Source organism: Temnothorax longispinosus, chromosome 3 (genome assembly GCF_030848805.1).
Source record: "Temnothorax longispinosus isolate EJ_2023e chromosome 3, Tlon_JGU_v1, whole genome shotgun sequence".
Lineage (NCBI taxonomy): Eukaryota > Metazoa > Arthropoda > Insecta > Hymenoptera > Formicidae > Temnothorax > Temnothorax longispinosus.
Genome location: NC_092360.1, coordinates 12,598,515 through 12,625,728, shown reverse-complemented (window position 1 = coordinate 12,625,728; position 27,214 = coordinate 12,598,515). Strand labels below are relative to the sequence as shown.

Genomic DNA, 27,214 nt, shown 5'->3' with positions numbered 1-27,214 from the left:
GCCGCTGAAATCGAGTTACGATGTTATTGCACGAGAGAGGATCAACATGTTCACACGAGCTCTACGATGCAAGGCCGTGCAGCGTAGCGAACAGTGCTCAAAATATTAGATCGATTCATAAGCAATATCCGTCTACGATGCTTCCTTTATATCGCGCCTTCCATTTATATATTCCCGCGTGCATTTACGACGATATTCGTCGCTTTACGCCGCGGTGGCAAAGTATACGGGCGGTATTGTTACGGCATTGGCGCGATCGGGAGACTACGCGCGAGCGACTATTCAATAAACTATCGAGTCTATTACGCCGAGATTGAGAAGATTTCTCACCGAGGGTGAGGAAAACGTAATTCTGAAATTACTTAGATAATATTCAAAATCCTTCGACGTAGTAAAATAAAAACCTAAATAAAATCTGTGTGAATTTAAATGTCTTAAATATCCGTAAAACCACATATACATGGAATTTCTTTATAAGTAGTTGAGAAATACTTGTAAATTAGTGAACATGAAGCGTATATAAAAATGTATCTGAATTTTTAAATGAATTACTGCTGTTATAATTTCTATGATTATTATCATTACTGTTATCACTATTGTTAGCGTTATTGCTATTGCAGTATCATAATGAGAACTCCACTCGAAACACAAAGCTGCTTAAAACTCCGCGGTACATCCTTCCAATCTCTATCTATAACAATACCGCACCACTTCAGAATGCTTCGCGTCGTTCGAGGCTTACTTATGAATCGTCTGGGCAAGTACATCGTGGACGACTTCGTGGTCGATCGCGGATCGACTCGTGATCGATCATTCTCTCAGTACGGTTGTTCGCGGCCGGACGACTCACCTGTTCGCCTCTCAGGGAGATTCAGGGTGGTGGCGCGAAAATGCACGGTCTCGCTGCGACCTTTGGCGTTAGTCGAGTAAATGGAAACCTCGTAGTTGCTGCCGGGGTCCAGATTGCTGACGGAGAAGACGGGCACCTTGCTCGTCTGATTGTAGATGGTCGTGGGGCCGCTCTTGCCGGACCCGGCCTCGCGGTCCACCTGCATCGTGAACTTTTGCGGCAGGCCGCCGTCAAAGCCCTCGATGCATTCCACGTAGATCGAGTCGGTGGTTTGATTTAACAAGGAGCAGTTGTGCGGCATGTCCGGGCGGCCTGTTGGATTCGCGCGCGATCAGCGTCAGTAACGGTCACGATTCTGCGTGTTGATTAGCAACGTAATTAGCGAACGTGAATGAATGCTTAATTGGCGAATTTCGAAGGTATTCTATGATACTCATAGAGGTAAATATCTGATCCGACAAAATTGATCCCGCAAACGATCATGATGGTAGGAATCGTTTGTATAGTGCTGGGTATCGTGTGAGAACTGTGTTAATTAATTTAATCACGTAATTTCATCTAATATTTAAAGAGGTAATTGATTTAAATCGGAATTGTTTAATTGAGCAAATTCTATTCTATTTTTAAATTATTTATATGCCGTTGTATATTTATAGGAAAATTTGACACAAGAATTGATCTCAAATGCCCAAAGGAATAATACTATACATCCACTTACTGTTGTTCAGTTTTTTATCTATACGCGCAGTTTCACATAAAGTTTAAAGACTCTCCACAAAATGAAACAATCACCTATTTTAGACGAAAATGAAGCTTTCAAAAAAGCTGCTGACAGAGCAACTGTCTCACGTGCGCTCTTCTATACAGATTTGATCGCCTCTTATCGGCCGATACGAGTTTAGTTTGAATTTTCGTTTTTGTCCGAGCGACTACGGTACTCAAATTGACATGTCCCTTTTACGCAACGTTCACTTTAATGACGGTTTTTATTGCTTGTTCCAGTAGTTTAGTGCCAAGTGCAGTACTAAAATTGCGTTTGTCACGTATTGATGCCCGTTCGTCTACGACCTGTCCCCACCTTTGCAAACGAGGGGGATTTTCCCTCGGCGGAAAACGGATTCTTTCGCGACGTGTGTAAAAATGCTTGCGTCCCTTAACCCGTTTGCACGCGAATCTTTATGCTTACTGCGGCGATAAAAATGTGGCGATATTTCTTTCCAATGTTTTGCGCGAATATATTTCGAGCATAATTTTCTTGGTATTACACCATGTTAAATTGACTGTATTTTACACTGTATTAAATATATATTGACTTTCAACAAACCGCGTATTAATATATGTGCCGATAGTTTGAAATATTTATAATATAAATCATAATTGTGGAAATCGAACATTAATAGAAAATAATAATACAAAAAATCTTTGTAATAAAATTTGCAATGACTTGCTACTTTTCTAATAATTCACGAGTGTATCTGGGAGTTCTTCTGTTAAATGTAAAGTTATATTGATGCATCAAAGATATAATAATATATGTTTAATATAAATTGCAATTGCAAAGAGTTAGTTAAAATAAAGGGCTGACAGTATTAATAAAAAGTTTACAAATGCATATACTCGGTACAAAACATCGCAATTCTCTTGTCGTCATAATAATAGACGTAAATGTAAAAACGGTTCTGAATTTACTTTCTTTCTTATTTTAAATACCATTATGTCTGTTAACTTTATATTAACATTTTTTACTCATTCCCGAGCATTTTAAAAGTACAAGAAAAAGTATTACAAGTAAAAAATTCGAGAAGCGCGTTGATTTATTTTTAAGTTACATCGAGTTCCCTTTCCGGTTTATCGAGATGCCGATAATTCGATGAAGACGCAGTGAATTGCAGAACGCGTTGCATTTATAATTTACCGGATGTCGGATGATAGTGTTTCGACGACAAGAAGAGTAAATGCATCGAATCTATCGAATGCGCTTTTCAAGAGTTTTAGAACGGCGCAACATTCGTCTACTAAAATCGATTGCTGTACTCTAAAAAGTTGTGTCGCAGCTGTGACGTCATCGAAAGATTTATCCGTCTTCGTTCCGTTTGATTTATTCACCTGGGTGGCGACAATGTTAATATCAGCGATTTGCACCAGCCGCGTATACAAAAATATCAAACGTCGCATCATTTATGCACATGTCATTTATGTAATTTACATGTTTGTGTTTTAATTCAGTCGCGCTTCAAAAAATTCAAATGTAGCACACGCGATTACGATTCCAACTCAGGTAATACATTCCGTTTATTGCATTATTTAATTATGCCCACTTTAGACTATTTGCATGTAATAAATTTTTGTGAAATTATTAATTGCATCGTAATTGGTTTCAAAATGTATTACGCAGCAATTACAATGTAAAATGCAGTGACGCATTTAATTATGATATATCCAAGCACGAAAAACGCGTCTGTATTTTAATAATTCTTATTTTCGGTATCGACGCGCAGATAAACTGATGCTTATGTAGGGACGCGCGAATGAATCTAAATAGAACGTAAATATTTCTTAGCAAATCGATCATAGCGAAGAGGAGTACGCGGATCGCGCGAGAACATCGTGAGACGTATGTGGGCCAGATCCGAAGCAATTTTTCAGAAGCCCAGTAAGGTCGAGCACTTACCAGCTGGCACGATATGGTAGACGCACGGCTCGAGCTGAGTGCCCTGGTCATTGCTGCCCCAGCAAAGGAGAGTGCCATAGTCCAGCTCGGTCATCGGTGTGTAGGATGCTGTCGAGCGTGTACGGTCGCTCGTGACGTGCGCCTGAGGAATGTCCACCGCTTCCATTGTATTATTGAATTTCCAGGTGAACGATACTTCCGACGGGTTCGCCTCTAGCTCGCAGGGGATCCTCGCGGTCTCCTGTCGCGCAACGCCAAATACCTTCGTCTGGCCGTGCTGGCATACTGGCACGACTGGAAATGTAAATGTTGGTTCGTGCGGTGAGAATGTAAGCCTCGCGTCGCGCGAGTTTATCTTTTACGACAGCATTGATGCGACGATAAATGTTATTTGATAGCAAAAGTACACGATATCTGTTTCATGACACGTCAAATGATCCATTAAATTATTAAACTTTAATAATTCGCGAGGCACGTAGACAAAGGGGATACAACGATCTGGACAAGAATCTGTGCTGTTACTTTCTAATTGTGATCGTTAAAAATAATAATAATGAAAATAGCGAGTTTTATATTGAGCCATGGATAATAAGAGAGTTACTTAACGTTGAAAATTACTTGGGATGAATTAAACCTTAACAGACGGAATATATAATGCAATCAAATATTCTTAGCTTATTTCAAAAGAATCATATAACATTCTTTTATATAAATATATAGATAGATATAACATATAGGATTAATTACTTAATTAATTAACCATTTTTAAAATTAAACGAAATATAGTTGGCGCCTGTTTCGCAGAATATCCTTTATCTAGTAGATACATCAGTAACAGGATTAGATATTTTCGTCGATGGTCTGTATCGAGGAATGATCGACATGTAAATTCTATAGTATACGTCGAAGGCTAATATGATTATTAAGCACTACCCGTAATTAAGCATTAACGATGGAATTCATGTCCCTGCACCATTCCCGAGTTTCGTGTCAACCTCAGTCGACACGGTATCTGATATCGCCGTAATATACATAATACGCAATATACATGTATATATCCTGTAATCTACATATTGCAATGGTGCGCCATTAGTAGAGCATGTCTTCATTGTTCGGACAGGGTGGGGGGCACTCGCATATGTTCTTGAACAACGTTTTCCCCTATTATATTCTCCAGGAAACAGTTACTAACATCGTTTCACAATTCATGGCAACTGAAAGTACATTGTTACCCACTCGGTAAGAAAATAAGCCTGCGGCTGCACGCAACTCTTTACGCTGCGGGAGAAAAAAAGTGGAGAAAACCCCGCATTTTCTCCCGCATTTTCAAGTATGTACTTTGCGAACTATTCACAGAGCGGTTCGCAAATGGAGAAACTGCATATGTTAATATGTTCAAGATACTCCCACATTTTACCGTGCTAATTAACTTTCTCTGTCGTAATATGAAAATAATAACAATAGAGTCTACGCTTTCTATCGAAATAAACTTTGTACTTCTTGTTAGATTATATATGTTAGAAATAGAAAAAAGGATGTCGAGGTCGTGGAACCTGTATATGTATAATCCCTGTATATAATCCTGTGAAAGATATACTGTGTATCTCTTCTGGAAGCCACTTGACAAATGGATTGTTTTGACAGATGGACCATTTTGGCAAATGATCGATTATATCTTTGAGAATGTATTTCATGGAACATTGTTTGAAGCACACATTTTTCTCTGAACTAAGATAACGACGTGACAATTAAAACAAATGAAAGAAATGTATTTAAGTGTATACACATGCGTTACATTTTTCCATTTGATAAAATTTTTTAAAATATGGGAAGATATACGTATAAAGTAAGAATGTTTTATAGGATTCACGGTCTACGATTTTTATCATAAAATTATCATTAAAATTGAAAGAATTCTAGCTTAGTTATTACGTATCCGAACGCGTTCATCAACGATTCGGGTGCAGGGGGGGGGGGCGATCGATCGTTATCTCCGGTAGTATCTGCAATTGACATTCACTTCCACGAACGAAAGAAGATATTCGGTGTAAGCTGACAAAGGGTCCCCTGCGACCTCGGCTCAGGACGGAAGTCTAGTCCGTCTCGTCTGGAAATTCAATAATACTTTGGACGTAGAAGTGGAGGAGCTGTAGAGCATGCGGGATATCCGGCGCACATATAGAGACTAGAACCCTTCATTGATTAGATCAGTCATAAAATTCCGGACGGTATCCGGTGCCTGCGTATTGCATCCCCTTTGTACTTTGCACAGTTGTCGAAAGACGTCCGATCTTGAGAGGGAGGGAGAGGGGGAAGACGCCTGGAAAGGGATGCCGCTCCGGACAGCGTCCCTGTCCATGCATCGCGCAGGCTAGTACGAAAGGCGAACCTTTATCCTCTTATCCTGGCGATCGTCGAAAAATATCTTAGGGATGTCATAAGGTTGCAATAAAGGTCACGAGTTGGAGAGCGACGAGCGTTACGCGATTACGTGCCGGAAAGGCGGATTCGCGTTTCATGACAAACGCGATTTCGTATTTCCGCGTGTACGCAGATATCGCGCAGTGCATTCGCAATATAATAAGCAATAGCGAGCTTTATAAATAACCGATCGAATAATACGTATACACCAATCATTTATCGTAACGTCCTCTCGCTTGGAATTCTCTCCAAGAACTGAACTCACGGAACCGTTAGGATAGGACGAGAGCCAATTCATGTACATTGTTCTGTAATACTCGAAAGCGCGCACGAACTTGCGGAAATAAATTAATATAAAAGTTTGCCGCGAAAAATCTCGAATGCTCAGAAACTGCACCGCGGTGAAAAGAACTTACAGAACACATCGGTGAAATGGACTTACACAACACGACGACGCTGAAAATGTAAAGTGCAGATTTTTACATCGAAATTGTTGATAATAGTTAAACTCGATGCGCGCACGACGCATATACGCGATCACCGCGTATCCCTACCGTTTTCAAGAAGTGGATTGAACTTCCGGCTTAAGAGGAGACTTACTCCAAATAATTTCATTGTCTCGGGCATCAAATAGAACTTGTTTCTGGTTTCCCGATAAAAGCGAGCGTCGAGGACGAGTACGTCGCGATGTCGCGGAAACACAGGATATCGCGATCGATATGGTCGAGGCACTGACAATAACCAATTAATGCCGGTCATTAAGCATCAGTGACAGATCGCTCACGCCAAGCGTCCGTGCCAGCTATCGAAATGATATCTGCGCCGTGTATGCATAATTCAACGGGCCGCAATATCGGCTGCATCGTGAAAAATGCACGTCGATCTGTCGCGCGTGGGTCGCATGGACATATACGCGTAGAAGCGAAGTATGGAGGGTGAGAGGGCGGGGGGGGAAGGTTTGCTTTTTGTTCTATTTGGGAATTCGGTCGGTCCATCTCAATTATCTAACGAGAGCGAAACAGCGTCAGGTATAACGTATCCTAAATATTTCGGGTCTATAGAGATGTTTCGAATATCAAATATGATTGGAAGGTCCTTTTAGCTTTTAGACTATACGTGATGAGAACTAAATACAGAATTAATTTATTTTTAATAGTTTTGTTCTCTCTCCACGCGATATATAATCCTGCCATACAAATAACTTATATATCAAACTAACAGTTCTTTTCTCATAAAATATAATTTTATCGTCTTCTATAATTTCTTTTTCCTATATATAGTGAAAAAATTCCAGCAAAAAGTGTTGTTGACAATTTCAGGTTGAAAACTGGAAAGAAATTTTAGATTTATATTCTGTTTTCAATCAGTTATTTCTGTCAAATTTTAAGTTTTGAATTTTTAAAGAAGTTTTCAATTTGCTGATGCAGTTTGTGTGTAACAATAACAATTTTGAGATGGTTAAGAACTGGGTATTATTAGTATATGGAGCGAAGAATAGTTTCTACGCGCATAAAATAGATTTAATTCCAAATAAGAGTGTCTAACACCCAAAAACACCTTACTCGAATATAATGTAGGTATTTATACGCATGCTATTTACTTAACTGGGAACAGGCTGTCTTGTTATTACGCGAGCGCTTAACGAACTTCTGTCTCTTAGGGGAGAGTAATAATATATATATATATATATATATATATATATATATATATATATATATATATATATATATATATATACACATATATGTGTGTGTTTATATGTATACCTATATGTATAGAGTTAAAGTCTTTCCGAGAGTGTCTGACGAGTATACGTCTTTAGAACACGCGCGGAGGACGTCGACCCAAGAGAGTTATCGGATATCCTGCCGTTGACAGATTCCTTAGGAGATTTAACGGTACATTAGTCCCGGAACATCCTATATACAGGCCGATAGGGTACCAGACTCGGCATATTATTCTATGTTTACGGAATTTGCGTCACATGAATCTTCGTCGATCGCACGGGGGGGGGGGGGCGGCCTCGCGGGCGTACATCATCGTCGCGCCGCGCGCGCCGCTGAAATTCGTAAGAACGTCGCCGGGACGTATATATACGTCACGAGAATTTATAATAATAATAATCTATGGCGTGCGTGTACATACGTGCGTGCGAGACCGCACGCGAGTGGCTATTACGTCAAATAACGAAGATTTATGCCCGCACCGTGGCGACGATGTACCGCTCGCATAACTTATGCAGGCAGGTTCGCGATGCAACTATTACATATATCGAGATATACCCCAGATATTATATGGATCGAGCGTGGCCGGGACTTGAGATGATACATGTGCGTCGATGCCTTGCTTAATCAGATACATTAATTAGCTTGGCGTTAATGGACCCAGTTAGATGCGCGGCCACGCGGGGTAGTGGGTACCGTGCCGCCGCGCCGCGCCGCCGCGTCGACCGATCGATGGATCTTCGACGCGCGTTATCGAGCGTCGTAATAAGCATCTCACGCGCGCGTCGCGCATGATAACTATCGGCACGACGACATGACACGACGATACACCGTGCGATAAGGCTTGTGCCTAGGCATTCCCGAAGTATTCGATACCGAAGAATTTCACGGAGAATTTTATCTTAATTGAATACCTCGATTAATTAGCGTTAATGAGCCGGGTTGCGCGCAATCACGTCGCAGCTATCGGACGAGGGATCTTCAACAACGGGGTAATTATCGGTCGACATATGCTGGCTGCATGCAACACAATGGCTTTCCCGTGAGATATTAATACAGGGGAGTAATTAATTCGTCCCGCATTCCGCCGAGAATCTCTACCCGGTATACTCTCCCGGAAAGCTGAAGAATCGCTCAAGGAATTTCGCCGCAAGCCACCTAAACGCCAGCGGGGGGGGGGGGGGGAACGGCGTATTGTTAAGGATTACAGATGGGTGACGTTACGTATCGATCGATCGCCCATCCGGGCGACGTCTTGGCTCGGCTTTTTTCGCGCGACTACATAATCTATCCAATCTATCACGGCGAATAAATCAAAACGCCCGGCGAGAAATCGAATTCACTTTTGCAGCGCGAATAAATGTCCGGCCCCGGCGGCTACGATAAATTCATTGACATATTTCATCCGGGGCAGCGACGGCGGCGGCAACGACGGCGGTGGCGGCGGCATTCTAGTTTGCGCCGTCGTGTAATTAAATTACAGCGAGCGGAATCTAAAGTTAGCGAAACGAATTCCGCGAGAGCGCACGTATTGTGCCGATAACACGCCGGCTGACCGATGACGTACGTATCTACTTCCGTCGCGCCGGGGATAGAGACGGTCGTGTTTTGGATCGAGCCAGTTATAAATCGGCACGATTTTGTTGCCATACGCGAAATAAAGCGCCAATACTTTTACCGTATCACGTATAGTCGTCGGTTATAGCGTAAGTTATACGTAATTCGCCGCGTATAGCACACTACACGAACATTTTAATCTCGGCTTACTTATATTTATAAATTCGATCGAAACACACATAATCACATTTAATGTACGCTAATACAAGCTTGTATTGGACGAAAGATTTGTCATAAAAATTTTAGAAGATAATTTTACAAAATATATTGAGAATGATACACCGTTAAATGTTAAAGGATAAAACTGAACCAATATCTTGAATTAAATAACATTTTGTTATTTTTAACTGTATGTTAAAATTTATTATTTTGACACAAAATAGTATTATTTTAACTCCGTTGTTTTAATTAAATTAACGACACATTAAGTAGGAGTGGCGACTTATATAGGAACGGTTAAAAATGACTCAAATTGAGTATAATATAACACTCAAAATTTAACGGTGTAGATTACGAAACATAATAGAGATTTTGTTTCTCTCGAAAATAATTTAAAATTCAAAGAATTTAAAATTTATTTTGAACCTGTCTTAATCCTTTTGCAAAAGGCGCCATTTCTTTCTTGCCCGTATTATAATTTTTGACATCTTTTGTATATCATGTCAGAATAATGAATCATCTATGATAAAGAGATTCTGAGAAAGCAATTCCAGCAAGTCAAGAGAAAAATCGCCTAATAAAGACGAAATCTCGTCGCTACTACCTTCTTATCGTTCGATTTATATTCGCGCTAAATAAAAGGGTTTAATATTTTATTCGCATTAAGGTCTCGCATAGAGTTCACGTGACAAAAGTGCGGCGGTTGTAGAAGCGCCACGAAATTGCCGCGACGTGTAATTAAGTATTAATCGCGCAATTTCTATTTCAGCGACCTGGATTATTTTGCGCGCGGCTATATCGGTTGAAAGACCGTGTGTTCATGTCATGTTCGTTTTGCGAAACCGCATTGTACGACGAGAGAAAATGAGATCGCTTGAAGGAACTTTGCACACGCCCGTCTCGTAAGAAGTATTATGATAATCCAATATAAAGAGTATTTTGATGATCCAATATAAAGTATTACGGCACTCCGCTTTTTTCTGCAGATACTCCGGTACCGGAGTTAAAAGAGCTTAAAAAGAGCAAGAGTCACAAGGTGACTTTATACTCGTAACGCGAACTCTATTTTCTCGGTGTATCTTATGCATATACGGCATTAATACACACTTTTGACAGTAATATAAAACAATAATTCGTATACTTTTATTATCAAAGATAAGTTTTCTCTGATATGGGTCAATATGTCTCTCCGACTGAAATACGTTGTGTCATCTATTATTGAATAAACAGTACCACGGTCCTCGTGTCTATTGAATATTTAAGTTTCCTTCAAGCTTGGGAGGACAAGAGCGGCGCGTTTTTTTTTTGTCGTATTATTCTCGCGTCACGTGAAATTTTATTAATGCTGCATATCGTGTCTCACTGCAGCGCAATGCTGCGCAACGTGCACATATAATTTTCTTTTCTTTTTAAATCTTAATGTAGAGTAATATTAAGATTACATATGTAAGCCAGTTGTCGACCAGTCGCTCCTGGCTAATTACTGTTATCGCTTTTAATCGCTCTGCGTTCCAGTTTAAAACCCTACCGATTAAGTGCGGCGTTAACTTCAACGAGTAGCAGAACGGCAAGAATTTTTAGGCTCCATGCCATTAATTACGGGTTGTTACGGCAATGCTTGCCTTATAATTTGCACGATACTGACGGAAGCTCGAATTCCGTTCGCACAGAACGCAATTACATAAAAATCGAGCAAAGATTCAGTCGACGACAATCTTCGCTTGGAAAGTTAGTATCGATTCGTCTAAGGCAACGTACGTCGAGAGAAACTTACACGTGATCGCGTTAGAAAGACGCATTGCGGGTCGATGAATTTTTAAGCATCGTGTCCAGAAAACGCAGTTGGAATACTTTTAAAGCACTTCTCGCCAATATTTCGCATTATCCAACTTTACTGTTATCTAACGATTTACAATCGTTACATTTTTTCCTTAATGTACATTACTTTGAGTAATTAGGATCGACAAATTCGTCTGCTCAATAGCGTTATTTTGTAATAATATTCCTGACCCACTTGACCGATTTGGATTCATATAATGATATTTTTGAAAATTAAACTAATTTTTCTTCAAATCAAATATTCTGTTCTTTTCAAATTATCATTTTCTTCAAAGATATATATAACAGAGAGAATATTCTAAAATTATATATAAAACGTATTATATATGTATATTCAGGAAGAATACAATACCTTTCGCAAATATGCATATAATTTTGGTTCAAAATAATTGAAGTCTTTATAGGTGCAAATATAGGTTGTCCGAGAAAATCTGCGAATTCGTGTGTGCGAACGAGTAACGTAGCTTAAGATTTTAATTCAGTTTCAGCACGTATAATTATGCGCGCGGCAAGAAGCTCCTCCTCCGGGCTCTGCCGTATCCGAGATCTTAAGCCGCTTAGTTAGCTGTAAAATAGCGAGGCTGCACCCCGGGGGAACAAAGAAAATACGGATTATACGGGAACATTCGACGTTCACGAGACTCGTCCGTTTACCCTGCCAAAAGGGTTATTAAAACCAATATAATCATGAGTATAATTACGCGAAAATTTTGCGTAGTTTTCACCGGAGTTGCCCCAGCACAAAAATGCGCACACATGCATTCAGAGTGAAATTTTTGTGAAATACGTTTTGATGAGAGAGAGAGAGAGATGCGTGACATCTTCACTGACATATACCTACTCTTGGAAAAAAATGAAGTCTATTTTAATATAATGCTGTTTCAACAGAAAAGAATAGGAAAAATTAGCATAACGGCATGACAGATTCAGTCGGAGACATCCTGCAACGTCAGTTAAATAATAAAGGCGGATTTCGTTGATACTGCATTCATAAAGCGATGAAACGATTAAAAATTCCATTAATGCTTTAACTTTTCATTATAATTCAAATCGGTTCGCAATTCGTTAGAATTCTTTCATATACATATTTCTCTCGGATTCAAAATTCTATAAAGTTAATAATACAAATGTAATTTCCAAATAAATTTAAGAACAAATTTTTAACGCTTTTACTATTATACGAGTGTTTAGATGCTTCTTGACATATTTTCTTTCGATTTCTTAAAGTAATTTCTTTTCTCTGCCACAGTTTAATTAAATTCAAGTATCCAGAATTTTATTAATTTATTAAATTTTATTAAAATTGTCTTGTTCAATTATTTATTAAATAATTCTATTAGTATAGACTCTATAAACGACCTGTACATACATTATGATTAAGAGCAGGGAGAGAAGGATGGAGTACTGATCAACTATTAATCCGTGCACGGATTAACTGTGGGTAATTTATGTGCGTTAAAGCCACTAAATACTGATGAGCGCACCTGTTATATAAATGGTGGCGTATGTCAGTCAGTCATCGTAAGTTACACATAGACTTAAGGCAGGGCTACTCGGGTGTTATGCGCGTACGTGCATATGTTCCTAGGTATGTAAAGCATTTGGAGTGATTTAGTGCTCGCTGAACTCTACAGGGCGAAAGGTATTTTACTTAGAAAATGCAAAAACAGACCAACGCGTATATATATCACCGTAATAAATTTCTACCGAATTGTGCAGCGAAGGCGGCAATATTTCTCGTTAAAATCTAGCAAGAATCTCGTGTTATTTCGTTATCGAATGAAATATATCGCGTAATACGTGAATGATTGATGAATTCAGGATTTATAAAAATCACTTTTTACATCGATAACATCAGCTACAACTTTTAAATAAGATATATGAGAAAGATAGGAAGTCTTCAATTTGCGACATGATTAAACTATTATTTTTTGCCCGATCTGCGTTTATTCGTTTCTTGTAAAATTTGTATCAAATAATTACGCAACAAATTTTACTATTATATCCGTATAGCATCTCGAGTTTTATAACTCATCATCTTTGAAACTAATATCGGGTCCGTAATCCATTTTATAACGCGTTGAAAAAGCTGTCGAAACTTACTTATGGTGTTTAAGTTAACGCGTGCATGCGAAATTGCCTTACGGTCGCCCGGCTCTCTGCCGCCGGAACCTTTATGAAACCTTGTTTTCTTTTATAGTGCGCGATACCGAGATATTAAACCGTCGATATGAAACTGAGATCTCGCCTCGCCCGCACACCGAATGCGCGGACATTTCCTCCTATACGCGCCGGATTTATGTCCCCTCGTAAACAAAGCGGGCCCCTAAGCTGATTTAACGTCGATCCGCGCATACCGGTGTGCCAGTATCAGTTACGTGCCAGAGTGCGGTGAATGCAGTGACACAGAAATTAACTCTAACGTCTGGTCCGGAGAGACTCTAGACTCGGAGAACAACGTGACGCGTTCTGCCATTCCCATTTCGGTTAAAATCGTCGTTTCCCAGTCGATAGATATAGGGGACGCTGAGGAAATTTCGTCTATAAACTCTGATATCTCTATGCTGGAGATTTAAAAAGATCAAAGAATCATTCCTCCTCTAAATATGAATTTAGAAACTCATTCTGGTTTAAATAATTATAGAAATCCGTCTTTTGCGAATTTATATATAATATTTAAATTTAAATTATAAAATTTCAACATACATTCCAAAACGTTTGTAAAATATGATAAAAAAAAAAGATTTTATATAATTATTATATATTTTTAACAAAAGTAATCGTCGATTTAAACAATTACGAATTTTAGAAATCTAAATATGAGCACTGGCGGTGGATTGTCATGAATAATAATGCGAGAATAGTTTAATTTAATTACAGCGTCAATGTAGATTATAGCGAATGACGGGAAATTCGGGAGATATGTGCGCGTATATGTGTAACAGTTACTCACACTTTATGTCCAAGTTCAGTGGATTGCTCTCGCCGTCGCCCTCTTGATTATTGCCGATGCACGTGTAAATCCCAGCTCTACTGCGAGTGACACTTTGCAGCACCAGGCTCTGATTACTTATTATCGTTCCGGTTGCCGTGTTGTGATACAGCGGATTGCCCTGCGAATGCGAAATCAAACGAGGTCACGTTGTGTTTACAGATACTGTGAACAAACGCGGCTCAGAATGCAAGTAATAGACTACTTAATCTTGCAAGAGATATTTAGCAAATCGGAAGATGCATTCTCGAAAGCGGGGAAAAAAAAACAGATCAGAATAATCTTCCTTGTCTGATAAAAAATGTATGAAACAGTTGGCTACACAATGTAAAATAATAAATAATTCCAACAATAAGTACTATAAAAAATATGGATGGCTAAGTACACTTGCTACGCGCGATATTAACGCTGCAAAAAATACGGGTGAACTTTTTGTCCTTTTTCTCTCGCACGGGCTAAGCTATAATAAATCCCGCATGAGAAATTCGCGACGAGGAACGCTGACAGTTTTTCGATCTCTCGCGTCCCCTCGTCGCATGTGCGACTTTCGAGACTGCGAAAGCGGCTTTGAGTTTTCACGAAACAAATTTCGAGTCTTTGAATCGAGGGAATTGATTGGGATTTGCGTTTTGCGGTGTTTCCGCGTATACGACATTCGTTCGATAAGAGCCACCGAAATTGGCTCGACGGATATCAAAGTTCGAAGAGCGTTGCAATAACTTTAATGTTACAACATATATAGATTTCAAATATTATCCCTTTGACTTATTTTGAAGATACATTTATCAGTGATGAGCCAAAACTTGTAACAAGTATTTTTTAAACTTGTTGTCTCTTATAGCAAACTTTTTTCTTGACAAGTAGTGTCAATCACAATAACTTCTAAATATAATTTATTAATAAATAAATATATCTAGTATTATTGTCCGTCACTGCAATGTTTTCTCGTTATTATCTATTATTTATTTATGTTAAGTAGACTTTTTAGTTTAACAGAACTCTCTTTTTTCGTCTTATTAAGATATGTATTGTTAACAATTAAGAGATCTTGCAAAAAAAAAACGTTTAAATAAATTCGCTTGAAAAAAAGAGATTAAAGAATTTATTTGAAAAAAATTCTTCCATTTTTTAATTTAATGACTATTAAATGCCGTGAATATGTATTTCGACGGCAGTAAAAGTTACGTTTTGTGTCGTAGGATTAAAAATAAATTTAGGATGATTGAATGCAATTGCTTTCCGGCCGCGTTTAATTGCGACAGGATATATCTTGATTTATACCTGTGATTCATGCTGTGCCATCAGTTCCAAATCAATCGCGTCTATGACTTTATCATGGATAAAGACAAAGCGTTTGAAACGATTGAACGGATTAAAACACATTCGGGCATTGACAAATGGCATTCTTATTAATCACTGATAAAATGCTCCGATTTATATATCTGTAGTTCGATCTACGCTGCGTTATTTCCGTCTCATATCAATCACGCGAATCATTCTAACAGCGAGAAGAAAAACATTGCGTATTCGAGCGTACCTACGTTTAGAATAAATTCGGATAAAGCGACGTGATGCCGATGAATTACCACTCGTGTGGACATTTCAATATTCGTGTCGCGCGATTCATGTTGGGAATCTCGTATCAAACACGCGGATTATTCTGATATTAGTAAAGGGAAATCAGAGATTTTACACGCGCAGTACTTGTTTGGTAATTAATTAAAAAAAAAACCAACACTACAACATGTCTAATATTATCTTCTAGTTCAAATAGAACATACAAATATTAATAAAATGATTATAAAAAAACTTTACGCATTAAATATCACAGCTAAATTATTTTGAAAGTTTATAATACGACACATAAAATGTTTTGTAAATATAAGGCGCATTTGGTCACACCTGATTTGCTCGATAATGTTCTCTTAAAATTGTCAAAACTCGGATTTCTCACCATTCATTAATCAGAAACAAAGATTATTGACAATCAATTCGCATGCGTATTAAAGTATTAAAAGTTATATTACGTATTAAACCGTTAATAGTTACGTTTTCTCGATCACGCAGAGGGGGAGGGTCTAATTTGAGACAAGGACAATTACGCGACTTTCCTTAAAATGCAAAGTGGTTGTGAGAAGGGTCCGGTTGTGAGAAAATTTCTAAAGCCTGGCCGCTCTCCGAAGATTAATTACTGTGCGAGGGGTCCGCTTTATATGCGTCCTGCGCAGTGTGTCTCGGCGATACGAATCCCAGATCAAACGCGCGAGTTTTCGGACGGAAGTTGGTGTGACGCAGGTGCGCGCCGTCGTTCCCTTATCTCGACGCGATTAAGCTTCGTCGGCTTATATTATCGATTTCTGAACTGGATTCGTTATCTGCGCCCCATGCGGTGCGCGAGCTGTGTGTGCGGACTCACGTTATGGCGCCAGGAAACCTTGTAAACCCAGGGATTGGACTTGATGTTGCACTCGAAGTAAACGTCGATACCCTCCCGAATAGCGCTCGAATTCAAATTGCTGCCAAGCTCGAGGGTAACCACAGGCTCGTCTGAAAACAGAATCGACATCAAAGCTGAAGCGCGCGAAATGTGCCAATATGAGAGACGCCGCTTTAATTACAGTAATTGGCGTTATTAGTGCTTACTGCTTAGGATGCTTAGATATCGATCTAAACAGAAAGAAGAAGAAAAAACGCGAAAACGTAGACGTTTGGACAAGAAAGGGAATTTCTTTTAGCGCATTTTGATACTACCTTACTAACGTCAACTCGCCGATCGACAAATATCATCTATTTGACTTATCTTACATGTAAATTATACCGAGTTTCCAGAACTCGATTTCAGTTTACTTTTCTTTCCAGTCTTGGCCTCTTATTCAGAGTTAAATGTTTTTTTGCACGTGTGATTCGAGTAATAGGAAGTTATAAAAAATCATTGAAAGATTGGTTGGTCGATTAATAATCATTTCTTGTCGAAGTAATAGGAAGTTATAAAAAATCATTGAAAGACTGGTTGGTCTATTAATCATAATTTCTTGTCGAAATATTCGAGACAGAAATTTCGTTAATATAGTACCATTCGCGGCGCGGATGTATATAGTTCTCGATACCTAGTCTCGTAAATAAATGGTCAACCGCATCGAGTGCTGGCGCATTTTCCTATTGAGAGACCGTCGTCCGGTATCCGTTCCGCGGTATTATCTTCGCGGGGGAATAAAAAAAAGACCGCCGTATCGAGTCGTTACTTATGATTCCTTTCTCGGCAACGCCCGCCGCCCGCGAATCCGATAATACCGATTCGCCGATTCGCGCTCACAATAAACGCAGTAAGAGTAAATTTTCTCGCCGTTTCCCAGCGCCGTCCGCTCCGTGGAATTACGGGCGGACGCGACTAATGGAAAAAACCGTGGAAAGACGAGGAAATGGGGCTGCCAAGGTAGTCGAAGTGGTGGAAATGCGGCGCGTAATCGGACTGAATCTTCAGCGCGGCGGATCGGCATGTGCCATTAATTTCCACGCGAAACTCCTCTCCCTCTCGCTTATCCCGCGCGCTCTTGCGTATCTCGTTCTCTCTCTCTTTCGCGGACCGGTTAGAGGAAAACTTTTATATTGGACAGTGAAATCACGGCGTTAATCCTGGCCGGCTGCAGAGTCGGACTGCGACGCTTCGCGGCGATTCGTCCTGCAACTTTGCGTATTAATGGCGTTGGAAAGTTGCACCGGGGGTGCAATTTGGACTACGGCATCGACATTCGCCCGACGACATGACCGTTGGGCCCCATGCCGATATCCCCCGCGCGCAGATAAATTTGAAAGAATGTATCCAACACAGGAAACCGTCGTATTTGTAAACGTTTCTGGTTGTCGACCACCGGCGTTGAACCGAAGAAATTCAGTACATCTAACGCGAAAAGAAATTTTCGTCAATTGCGAAATTAGCAGTGACATTGATTGAAAATATTTTATTTTTATTTATTTATTAAAGATGCTTTGACTGTTACAAGGGATTATTAGCGCTCCGCAGCGCATACCCATTCTCTCTCTCTTCTCTTTCTTTCTCATACTAAATATAAAAAAAATTATATTAGATCACTTAACATTTAAAGAAATAATTTGTATGTTTCAGTTTTGTTGCGTGTAATCTCCTCGATCAAAATCATTGAGTAATCACTTTCTTAGAATGTAAATACTTGTGCAACTTATTTTTAAATCTGTACTGCAAGTTTATTCTTTTATTAAAATAAAGTAATATAATAGTATGCTTCATCTATTATCGTGTTAATATTAATGACAAATTCTTTCGTCGAATTCAGATCCTTGACATTTAAATCTTAAATCAAAGCTAATGTCAAATTAAAGCAAAATTACTGACTGATACTCTTGAATCTTAAATTACAAGTTTCTTTTGAATATTAAAATATTTTAATAATTTTTCATGGCAGAAAAATCAGTTCAGCCAAGGAATCTATTGCTATCCAGATTTCAGTGTAACGATTTTTAAAATAAAATAACGTAACCGCTGCGATGAATTTGATCCCAACGGTAAATGTTGTTGCGTTTTACGCAAACGTTTTTCGCATCCGCCGATATAGCGGCGGGATGCGAAGTACAAAGAATAGTTTAGAGAAGTAAATTCTCGATTGAAATTTTTAATGTTGACTTTATAGAGCATACGTACGATGACATGCATGCGCAATGTGCTTGTAAAAATATTACACTGATGGAAGTTTCTATTGTGCGAGCGCATATATACGCGAGATGTGAAATTGCGAGAACACCCCAGTGCGTTTTTGTGAAAACACTCACGGTATATATTGAGCTTCCATCCTTCCTCCATCTCCGAATCCGGAATATCTGGTACGCTGGCGCGACAGTAGAGGAACTTTCCGGCGTCTTCGATACTCGGCACGAATGTGAGGATGCTGGTTGTTACGTTGCCGTCGGGACTCGTCTGCCGGCAACGAGATTTCATGAATTTAAAACAGTTTACCGAATAATTTAATAATCGCGGTATGCATACACATTCCGAATCGCCGTCGTGATCGGATTAGAGCCACTAGATCACAATAATTACGCCAATATTGGACCTACTACTAGTCAATTACAGTGCCCAATATTCGCATCTCTAAGAGTTTACAATGATCATATTGGATAAAATATAAATTGCGCAATTGTTGCGTTTACTTTAGAAAGTACTAATATAAGCACATAAAACAAAAATATTAATGACGGAATTGAAAAATTAATTATGTAACAAATTTATTCTCCTAACAGCAGATGATAATAATACATTAAATACAAAATTGAAAATTAATTGTGTAACAAATTTGTTCTCCTGACAGTATTATAGAGAATAACAAAACAAAATACATTAATAATAAAATTGAAAAAAAATTAATTATGTAACAAATTTATTCTCCTAACAGCAGATGATAATAACACATTAAATACAAAATTGAAAATTAATTGTGTAACAAATTTGTTCTCCTGACAGTATTATAGAGAATAACAATACAAAGTACATTAATAATAAAATTGAAAAATAAATTGTGTAACAAAATTCTTCTAATTTATTAATATTTTAGATAATAATAACAGAAATTTTTTTTATTTTTTGCAGCTTTGCATTTTATTTGGTAAATATTAGTAAATAATTGAGCTTATGCAGTTTATACATAATTAACAATTTATCGCAAAAGTGCGATATGTTTGTGAAAAATTCGTTTGTTGCCTCGGAACAGCTTCTCGCGTGCAGTTTACGCAATTCTGTCAATTTTCGAAAAATGAGAAAATAAATTAAAAAATAATCGCAGACACATTTGGAGAGTTCTCGGGGACAAGTGTGTCACGTGTGATTTACGAGAGTGCATTAAATCGTCGACAATCTATTTTAAATCGTACCGTCTCCCGTGCATTTCGCAGTATCATGTTCCCTTTGGACCATGTGATCGTCGGGCTCGGTCTGGCTCCGACAACCTCGCAACCTATCTCGTAGGTCTTGCCGGCGCTAAGTGGACGGTTCTCTCCTTGAATCTGGACCCAGAGCGGTTTCACTGTAAAAGAGTGTGTGTCACACTCGGATTTAAGCGCACCCATCGATCCGCGCGCGGGTCGTGAAGCTAATAGAAATTTCTCCGGTAAAGACTAAATCCATCCGACGCTTCCCGGGTAAATTGTAACAATCGATACGCGACGATTTTTAAGCACCGATTTAATATAATAATTAAAGAAAATTAATAATTATAAAGACGCATTTTTGGAAGTTGTATATTATCTTCATTTTGAAATGCAATAAATTAATCATATGCGTCCCTTCTTTTCTTTTCTAATACTGTATTCGCTATAATATTTATTACATAATAAATAATAATAACATATTAATGATGTTATTATATTATCATGATTTGCAATTTAGCCGTCAATTATTAACAGTAATAAATATTAATATATGTATTGTGCTGTTTACATACTTTTCCACGTACAACGGAACGAAATTTATGAAATGAAATTGTTACTTCTTTTCATTTGCTTTTTATATCGCAACCGCAAGATCTCTTTTTGTCGATACTCACAGTTCATATCAAGTGACACCGAACTTGATATCGGTGTCACCATGTTGTTGTTCGTGGCTTGGCAGGTCAGAAACGCACGCAAATGTTCGCGGCCTAACTTTTCCAATTGCAGCACGTTCCGGACCCTTTTAGCATCCACGGTCTCGTAGCTATTGTCCAGTAGAGCAGTTCCCTGCCACCATGTCACTCGTGGTTGCGGTCGCCCTGAAGAAACATAAGGGTCCAGAGTGGTGAATACATGTCGGTGCTACGTCGCGCTAATGGCATCCGCTCAGCGTGTAATCGCATCTCGACTTAACGCACCGTTATATAAGCAGAAATATGAAAATTAAAATCTTTATAGTGACGCTAAAGTCACTGAAGTTTCTGAGAGAAAGTAATTTAAATTCCAAAATAATGTGCTAACAACGTGGTTGCATATTAATCTTTTTGAAGTAATTATCTTTTAAACAGATGTTTTTTTTATATTATTGTCGGAAGACTTTGATTGCTATTCATTTTGATAAGAAATTATTTCAAATTTGAGAAAGAAATAAGTACGTATCGCATCACATACATCTATTACTGTCGCATAAAATACTATTAAAATAAAAAAAATCGGTTTATTACTGAGAGAGATTAATAAATAATTATTTTGAAGCAGCCACAAAATTCTATTGATATGCGGTGTGACCAACTGACTAAAAGATATTCACCAAAGTTTCTACAACATTTTCTACATCAAGGCAAGAGACAATGCCTTTTAGTTTTATATTTTTCCAATATTCGATATTTATACCTTGTTTTATCTACGAAGACGTTACCTCTATTGCTCGAAATTCAAAACGCGGGGCCACGTGTAATACATTCGCCTGGAAGTGTCAAAGAAATCGAGCCGCATTTATTTTGCGTAACTCAAGTACTGCAAGTCGAGGCAACTACATGGCGCCTGAGCGTTATAGAAGGCGAAATGCACCGAAAGTGCATCGACGTGTCATGCACTTACCACCGGCGGCGACACATGTGATATTGAGAGACGCTCCTTCGCTGTACGGGCCAAGGATGTAATGAGGAATATGAGACCTTCCATCTTCGTCCAATATGCTAAGCTGCTCCGGCGGTACTGTAACAATTTTCACAATAAGAAGCTCTTCATCTTTCCTCTTATTCGGAGTGTCTATCAGAACGGTGTCTATCAGAATAAAGGGGCTTGGGGACGAATCAATTTACGCAACGATGTATCAATTTTATAACGTCACCTAAGAAGATAAAACGCTACTACGGCTATGTCAATAAATCCCCATTCAACGCAAATAAAAAGATCCGCAAGGATCAGAGTAAAAAATCTTTAGGAAAGTAATATTTAACGCTAAAAAAATGTTAGAAAAAATATGCGCTTTATGTAAAAATGTTTTCAACAAAGATGTCATTAAACTGACACGCAAACTGCTCCATGGAATATTTTTGAACCGCTAAATTTGAATTTAAAACGAAAATCTCTGAATTCAAAATGGCAATTTTAATCTGACGGAATTAAATAAAAAACGTGAAAAATCCTAAATGTACGTCAGCCGCAAAAACTGCAAGTATGCGTACGGCGTACAGATACCTCGCTAGCACGCAAAGTGTTAATGAAGTCGAGAGAATGGCGGTAATTATTGTTATCAATTTTATTCTGATCTCATCTTCGTAATAGCGCCCCACAGAAAAGAATTTAAATAAAACTGTGCTTTAGACACGCTTATTTCTTCTTTATAAAATAATTTTGGTGTAAAAGAAGAGGAAAAAAATTCGAATAATAAAACAGACATGCAAACGTCATAGATTTTACTTACTTTTTTAAAGATTGACTTAAGAAACGAATTGTTTGTGCAATGGAATTGGAATTTTTTCATACGACATATTTATTTTTTCCGAATTCAAGTTAGGCTCTCGCAAGTACATACTATAATCAACACTATTGTCATGCGGGAAAAAATTCGCGATGCCACTAATAACGTTAATATTCGCGTCGGCGTGCGAGTGCCGCGATGCCGGCGCGAAGTGCGAGGTGAATCAATTTGCACGATGATGTATCAGTCTGCGGCGTCACGTACCGCCTTTACTATTAAGGGAATGTTATTACCCAAGATAAAAAATAAATTTTTATATACACCGCTGGCGGAGGGAGTCGGTGTCTATCCGCTCGGTATTATCGGCCACGGTCACGTAACCGTTCTTCCATTAAGGGAAACGTTACTCCAACGCGTTGCAAAAGAAAAAGTTAAATGCAGCCATGGTGCACTGTTTTGAGAGCGTAGCGTACGCGCGCGAAGTAGTCGGATACCGATATCGACTATTGGACGATAACGGTGTCGATTACATTAGATACGGCATGGCAAACGTAAATATCAAACTGATTAACGTAATAATAATCTCGGGGCGTGTCGTACGGTCCCATCATTCGGAATTCAATTATCAAAACTTTTCAATGATTATCGCGATAATTATCTGTCTGTCGCAAAGATTTTATAATTCGTTTTTTTGCAATTATCAATTTTTGATTTATCAAGCAATTTGAAAATGGTGATTTGTTTTGTCGTCGTTGTGTGATTTAAACCAGAATAGGCGCGCTATTATTTAGAAAAATAAAGAATGAGCTTTTCATATCAAAAGCTTTTCGATACAAATGATTTTCTAAATGTTTTTTAGATTGCTCATTTAGATCGCTCGTTACCAGAATTATCAGATAGATTTAATTGGATACAGTATAGAAGCAGTACGTGTAGTCAAAGGAACACACGCCGCGGTCCCGAGAAAGGTACAAAGGAACGTGCCTCGCTTCCCTTTATTGCCGAGCGCATCTTATATTCAAGTGGAATATCAGGCAGTTCAATGCGGAATATCGTTTAGGAACTCACTGATGACCGTTAGATTGACTTTGCTGTTGCGCGTCGGCGACTGCTTGAAGTCGACTCTGCATCTGTAAACAGCTGCGTCGCTCTCCCGGACCTTCTCCAGAATAAGTTTCGCGGGGCTTTCGGAGTGCTTAAAGAACGCGCGTCCTTCTAGGCTGTGATCCTGCCAGTGATTGCCTTGATCCGGGCTGTCCCTCCCTCTCGTGTCGAAGCTGCAACAAAAATTAAATTTAATTTTATTAGGTGATGAGCTTTATTTCGAAACATACTTTGCGAGTCACTTAAAGTCAACAGTATTTAATTTGTTTTAATATTTAAAAATATTATAAATATATTTTAACAGACGATCAGATTTTACTGAAATAGTTGGCATTATCGTGACAAGATAATACATGATAAAGTGCAGAATTATGTCGAGTGATTAACTCAGGTACAATATATTATATTTATGATTTCGCGTTAAAGAACGATCGGAAGTTTGTTTATAAAAAGCCGTAAATAAGAAAAGCTCCCGCGCGCCTCTTATTTTCCCTTCTTTTTCCTTCAATACTCACTAATGCGCGTCATCGTGTTTCTCAGACAGGCGGACGTATAGAGAGAAACTTTTATATTGCCCCTATTAAACTCTCACGAGACGGTCAATCGAGAAAAATGCTCCGACGTGGCGCAGTTACCAAAGAAAAGTACAGAGTCACGCAGGATTCTCGTAGCACACTTTGCCCTCTAATATCGGCCCTTTTACGCTAGCGCGCTGCCCTCGTAGAATTTCTATCGGCAAGAGGCGAACAGAAACGAAGCTAACTGAATTTATGCGGCGTCGTTGCTACAAAGAAATTTTCCAAAGAAATTTGCGACGGATCGGGGCCATAATGAAATTCCTCGGTAACTTTTCAGAACTCATTATTGTGCTTGAGCGAAATTTTCGATGAGGCTTGGGCCCGGCATATTTAACATTTAAAAAGGTAATTTTTCTTCGAATAACGAAATTATTATTGTCGAACATTGCACATATAAGGGATATCCCGAATCTTGATTTTAATTAAAGACTCTTGAATTTCTTTTTCATTAAAATATCATTAAGAATTTTTCAATAAATTATAAACTATACTATTAATGTCTTTTTTTTTATCAATACAGATTAACTATAATCTCGGTTTAACTTACTTTTTGTCTTCTTCTAATTCTTAAAACTAGAAAAAGATAAAAAGTAAGTTAAATCGAGATTAAAGTTAATCTTCATTGATAGAAATGGACAGAAGTTGTGAATTAAGTTTTCAGAGCTTGAATTGAATAACAAAATCTAATGTCTACTTGAAATTAAACAGTTCTTACTTTTAGTTATTGTCAACTATTAAAATATCACGACGCGTGACAATTTTTTTATATCAAATGTTTTCTAAAAAAAAGCTCGTTATATCATCTATAGTCAAAATCGGATTTAATGTTCCAAAAATACTAAAAATTCTGTAAAAACAACTAAGATAATTGTTGTTAATTTATTCCTTCATTTCTCTTGAATTAGATTCGCACCGCAAGGAGATCTAAAGCGAACGCGATATGTACTCGAGGTAATAATTAACCGCTATAATTTCCTTATCTCCTCGAACGTATATGCTTATAATGCGCAGTATTATAGTCTCGGGTACATCTCACAGCAGTTCTGCGATTCTGTCAGCGTTATTATACCATAGTGTCAGTTATATGCCATGGCATTCTGTTATCATGAAACTTTTAAGCGTACTGTGGTCGACATTGTCTGCATATCGGCGGTCATATTTTCGTTGAGATTTTGAACAGTCGACGTTCACTTTGTGAACGTGCATGAAAATTTCGTACAATATCTAATTAGTTCTCGACCAAACCAAATACACACTGGACCTATTTACAAGTCAAGTGGCAGAATGTTGTAAATAAAATATCTTTTACATATTATAATGTTGTAATAGAAAATATTTTTTGTATTAATGATTACCTTTTATATTAATGATACTTTTTTATTTATCGTGTTTAATGTGATAAATTCTGTATTTATAGGAAAGACTATTATACAAAGCTATTTCTCTTTGGATATATATTTTTATTAAAATTTCAAGAAATCCTATAATTGCGTTTTCTTGAGTTAAAATAAAACAATATTTATATCAATGCTTCTACACATATTTTTCATCTTGAAAAGAAAAATCGGCGTAAGAAAAACAGTTACAAATCTCAAGCTTGTACTGAAAGTCGGAATTGATTTCATTCGAGGTGTGACGAATGCGTTGCTCGCTCGCGTTGCACCTGCTCAGGTGCGGGTGCATCTCCGAAGCCGGAGAAAGGTTTGCCGCGCAGAACGATATATGTGCAGAGTAGTTTTCTGAAACCGGTCCTTAGAGGACGTTCGTACTTTTATATGACTCGCGCCAGTTCGCCAAGGCGAGTTACATCGTCAGCCGAGCGTGTGAACGCTCTCGCTTGTCCGAACGATTTTCTGCGTCTTCGATTTTCTGAAGCGCTTTGCTCCGGCTTTTGCCAAACGAGCGATAAATTACGTTAATCAAAAGGGATGCCAGGCGATGAAACGACATATATAAGGAATGTATATATGGTACTTTCGTTAATGAAGTGTACTGTTATCAACGTTTTCATCTTCAATTTGACACACATCTTGAGCCGCGTCAGTTTCAATTCCAATTATTATACGTTATTTCTGGAATTATTGCTACTTCAAAAAGTTGCCTTTATCGAACATTGAAGACTAATTACGGTTGCGATACAAGAGAGACGTGGAAAAACAGGATACAACATTTAAAAGGAGCCGCAGATGTTTGTAATTTTATTATACTCACTTGGAGCACATTGGATTTATCGCGTGTCATATAAGGATCGTTTATAGTTAAGTGTGCATAAAATGCGAATTACTTATGCGTACAAAATATAATTTACAACTGCAGTCTAACAAATGCAATTAATCGCAAAATTACTATTCGACATCGTTTACAAACGTGTTTATCTGTCGCGTAGACATTTCAACAGCAGTGAATAGAGTAATCGCATGTTGGACATGCAGATACAAAGGATTACTACATTGCAAACAGATGAGAGATGCGCATCACGTGCATTGCAGAACGTGTCACGCTTTTGCATTTCCTTTGTCAACGTTGTAGCATCGCTTTGACTAGCCTCCGAACTATTATCGGTAATCTTCCCTTAATTACTTGCCAAGAGAAAGGAGGAAGTCGACCCACTTCGAGAACAGAATCTCGTTACGAGATGCGACTTTTCGCGAGCATTCTATTAAAGAGCGTCTCAAAATTGCCGGAATTCCTTTCATTTGCGGATTTCTTGGTCAATTTAGACTCGAGCAAATTTTTTCAATTTAAGCATTCATGTATGAAAAAAGTAGCCAATAATTTTGGAATATTCGTCAGTGTGACATGTATATACGTGGTTCATATAACGTTACGACTTACATTTGTTTCGTTCGTAACGCTATGAGCCAAAGCACATAACATGG

General features: G+C 38.3%; 1 protein-coding gene across 5 annotated transcripts in view; it reads right to left on the bottom strand.

Moving 5' to 3' along the window:
• LOC139809683 (protein turtle homolog B) overlaps positions 1-27,214 on the bottom strand; it is a 250,900-nt gene that overhangs the window by 17,737 nt on the left and 205,949 nt on the right. For all 5 annotated transcript variants that reach the window (XM_071772763.1, XM_071772765.1, XM_071772764.1 and 2 more), the window contains exons 4-12: positions 23,722-23,930; positions 21,828-21,944; positions 20,843-21,046; positions 20,172-20,323; positions 19,077-19,221; positions 16,690-16,820; positions 14,235-14,394; positions 3,522-3,815; positions 851-1,162 (exon numbers count right to left, since the gene is read on the bottom strand). In XM_071772763.1, the coding sequence (XP_071628864.1) occupies positions 851-1,162; positions 3,522-3,815; positions 14,235-14,394; positions 16,690-16,820; positions 19,077-19,221; positions 20,172-20,323; positions 20,843-21,046; positions 21,828-21,944; positions 23,722-23,930 (1,724 nt within the window). The remainder of the gene's footprint in view (positions 1-850; positions 1,163-3,521; positions 3,816-14,234; positions 14,395-16,689; positions 16,821-19,076; positions 19,222-20,171; positions 20,324-20,842; positions 21,047-21,827; positions 21,945-23,721; positions 23,931-27,214) is intronic.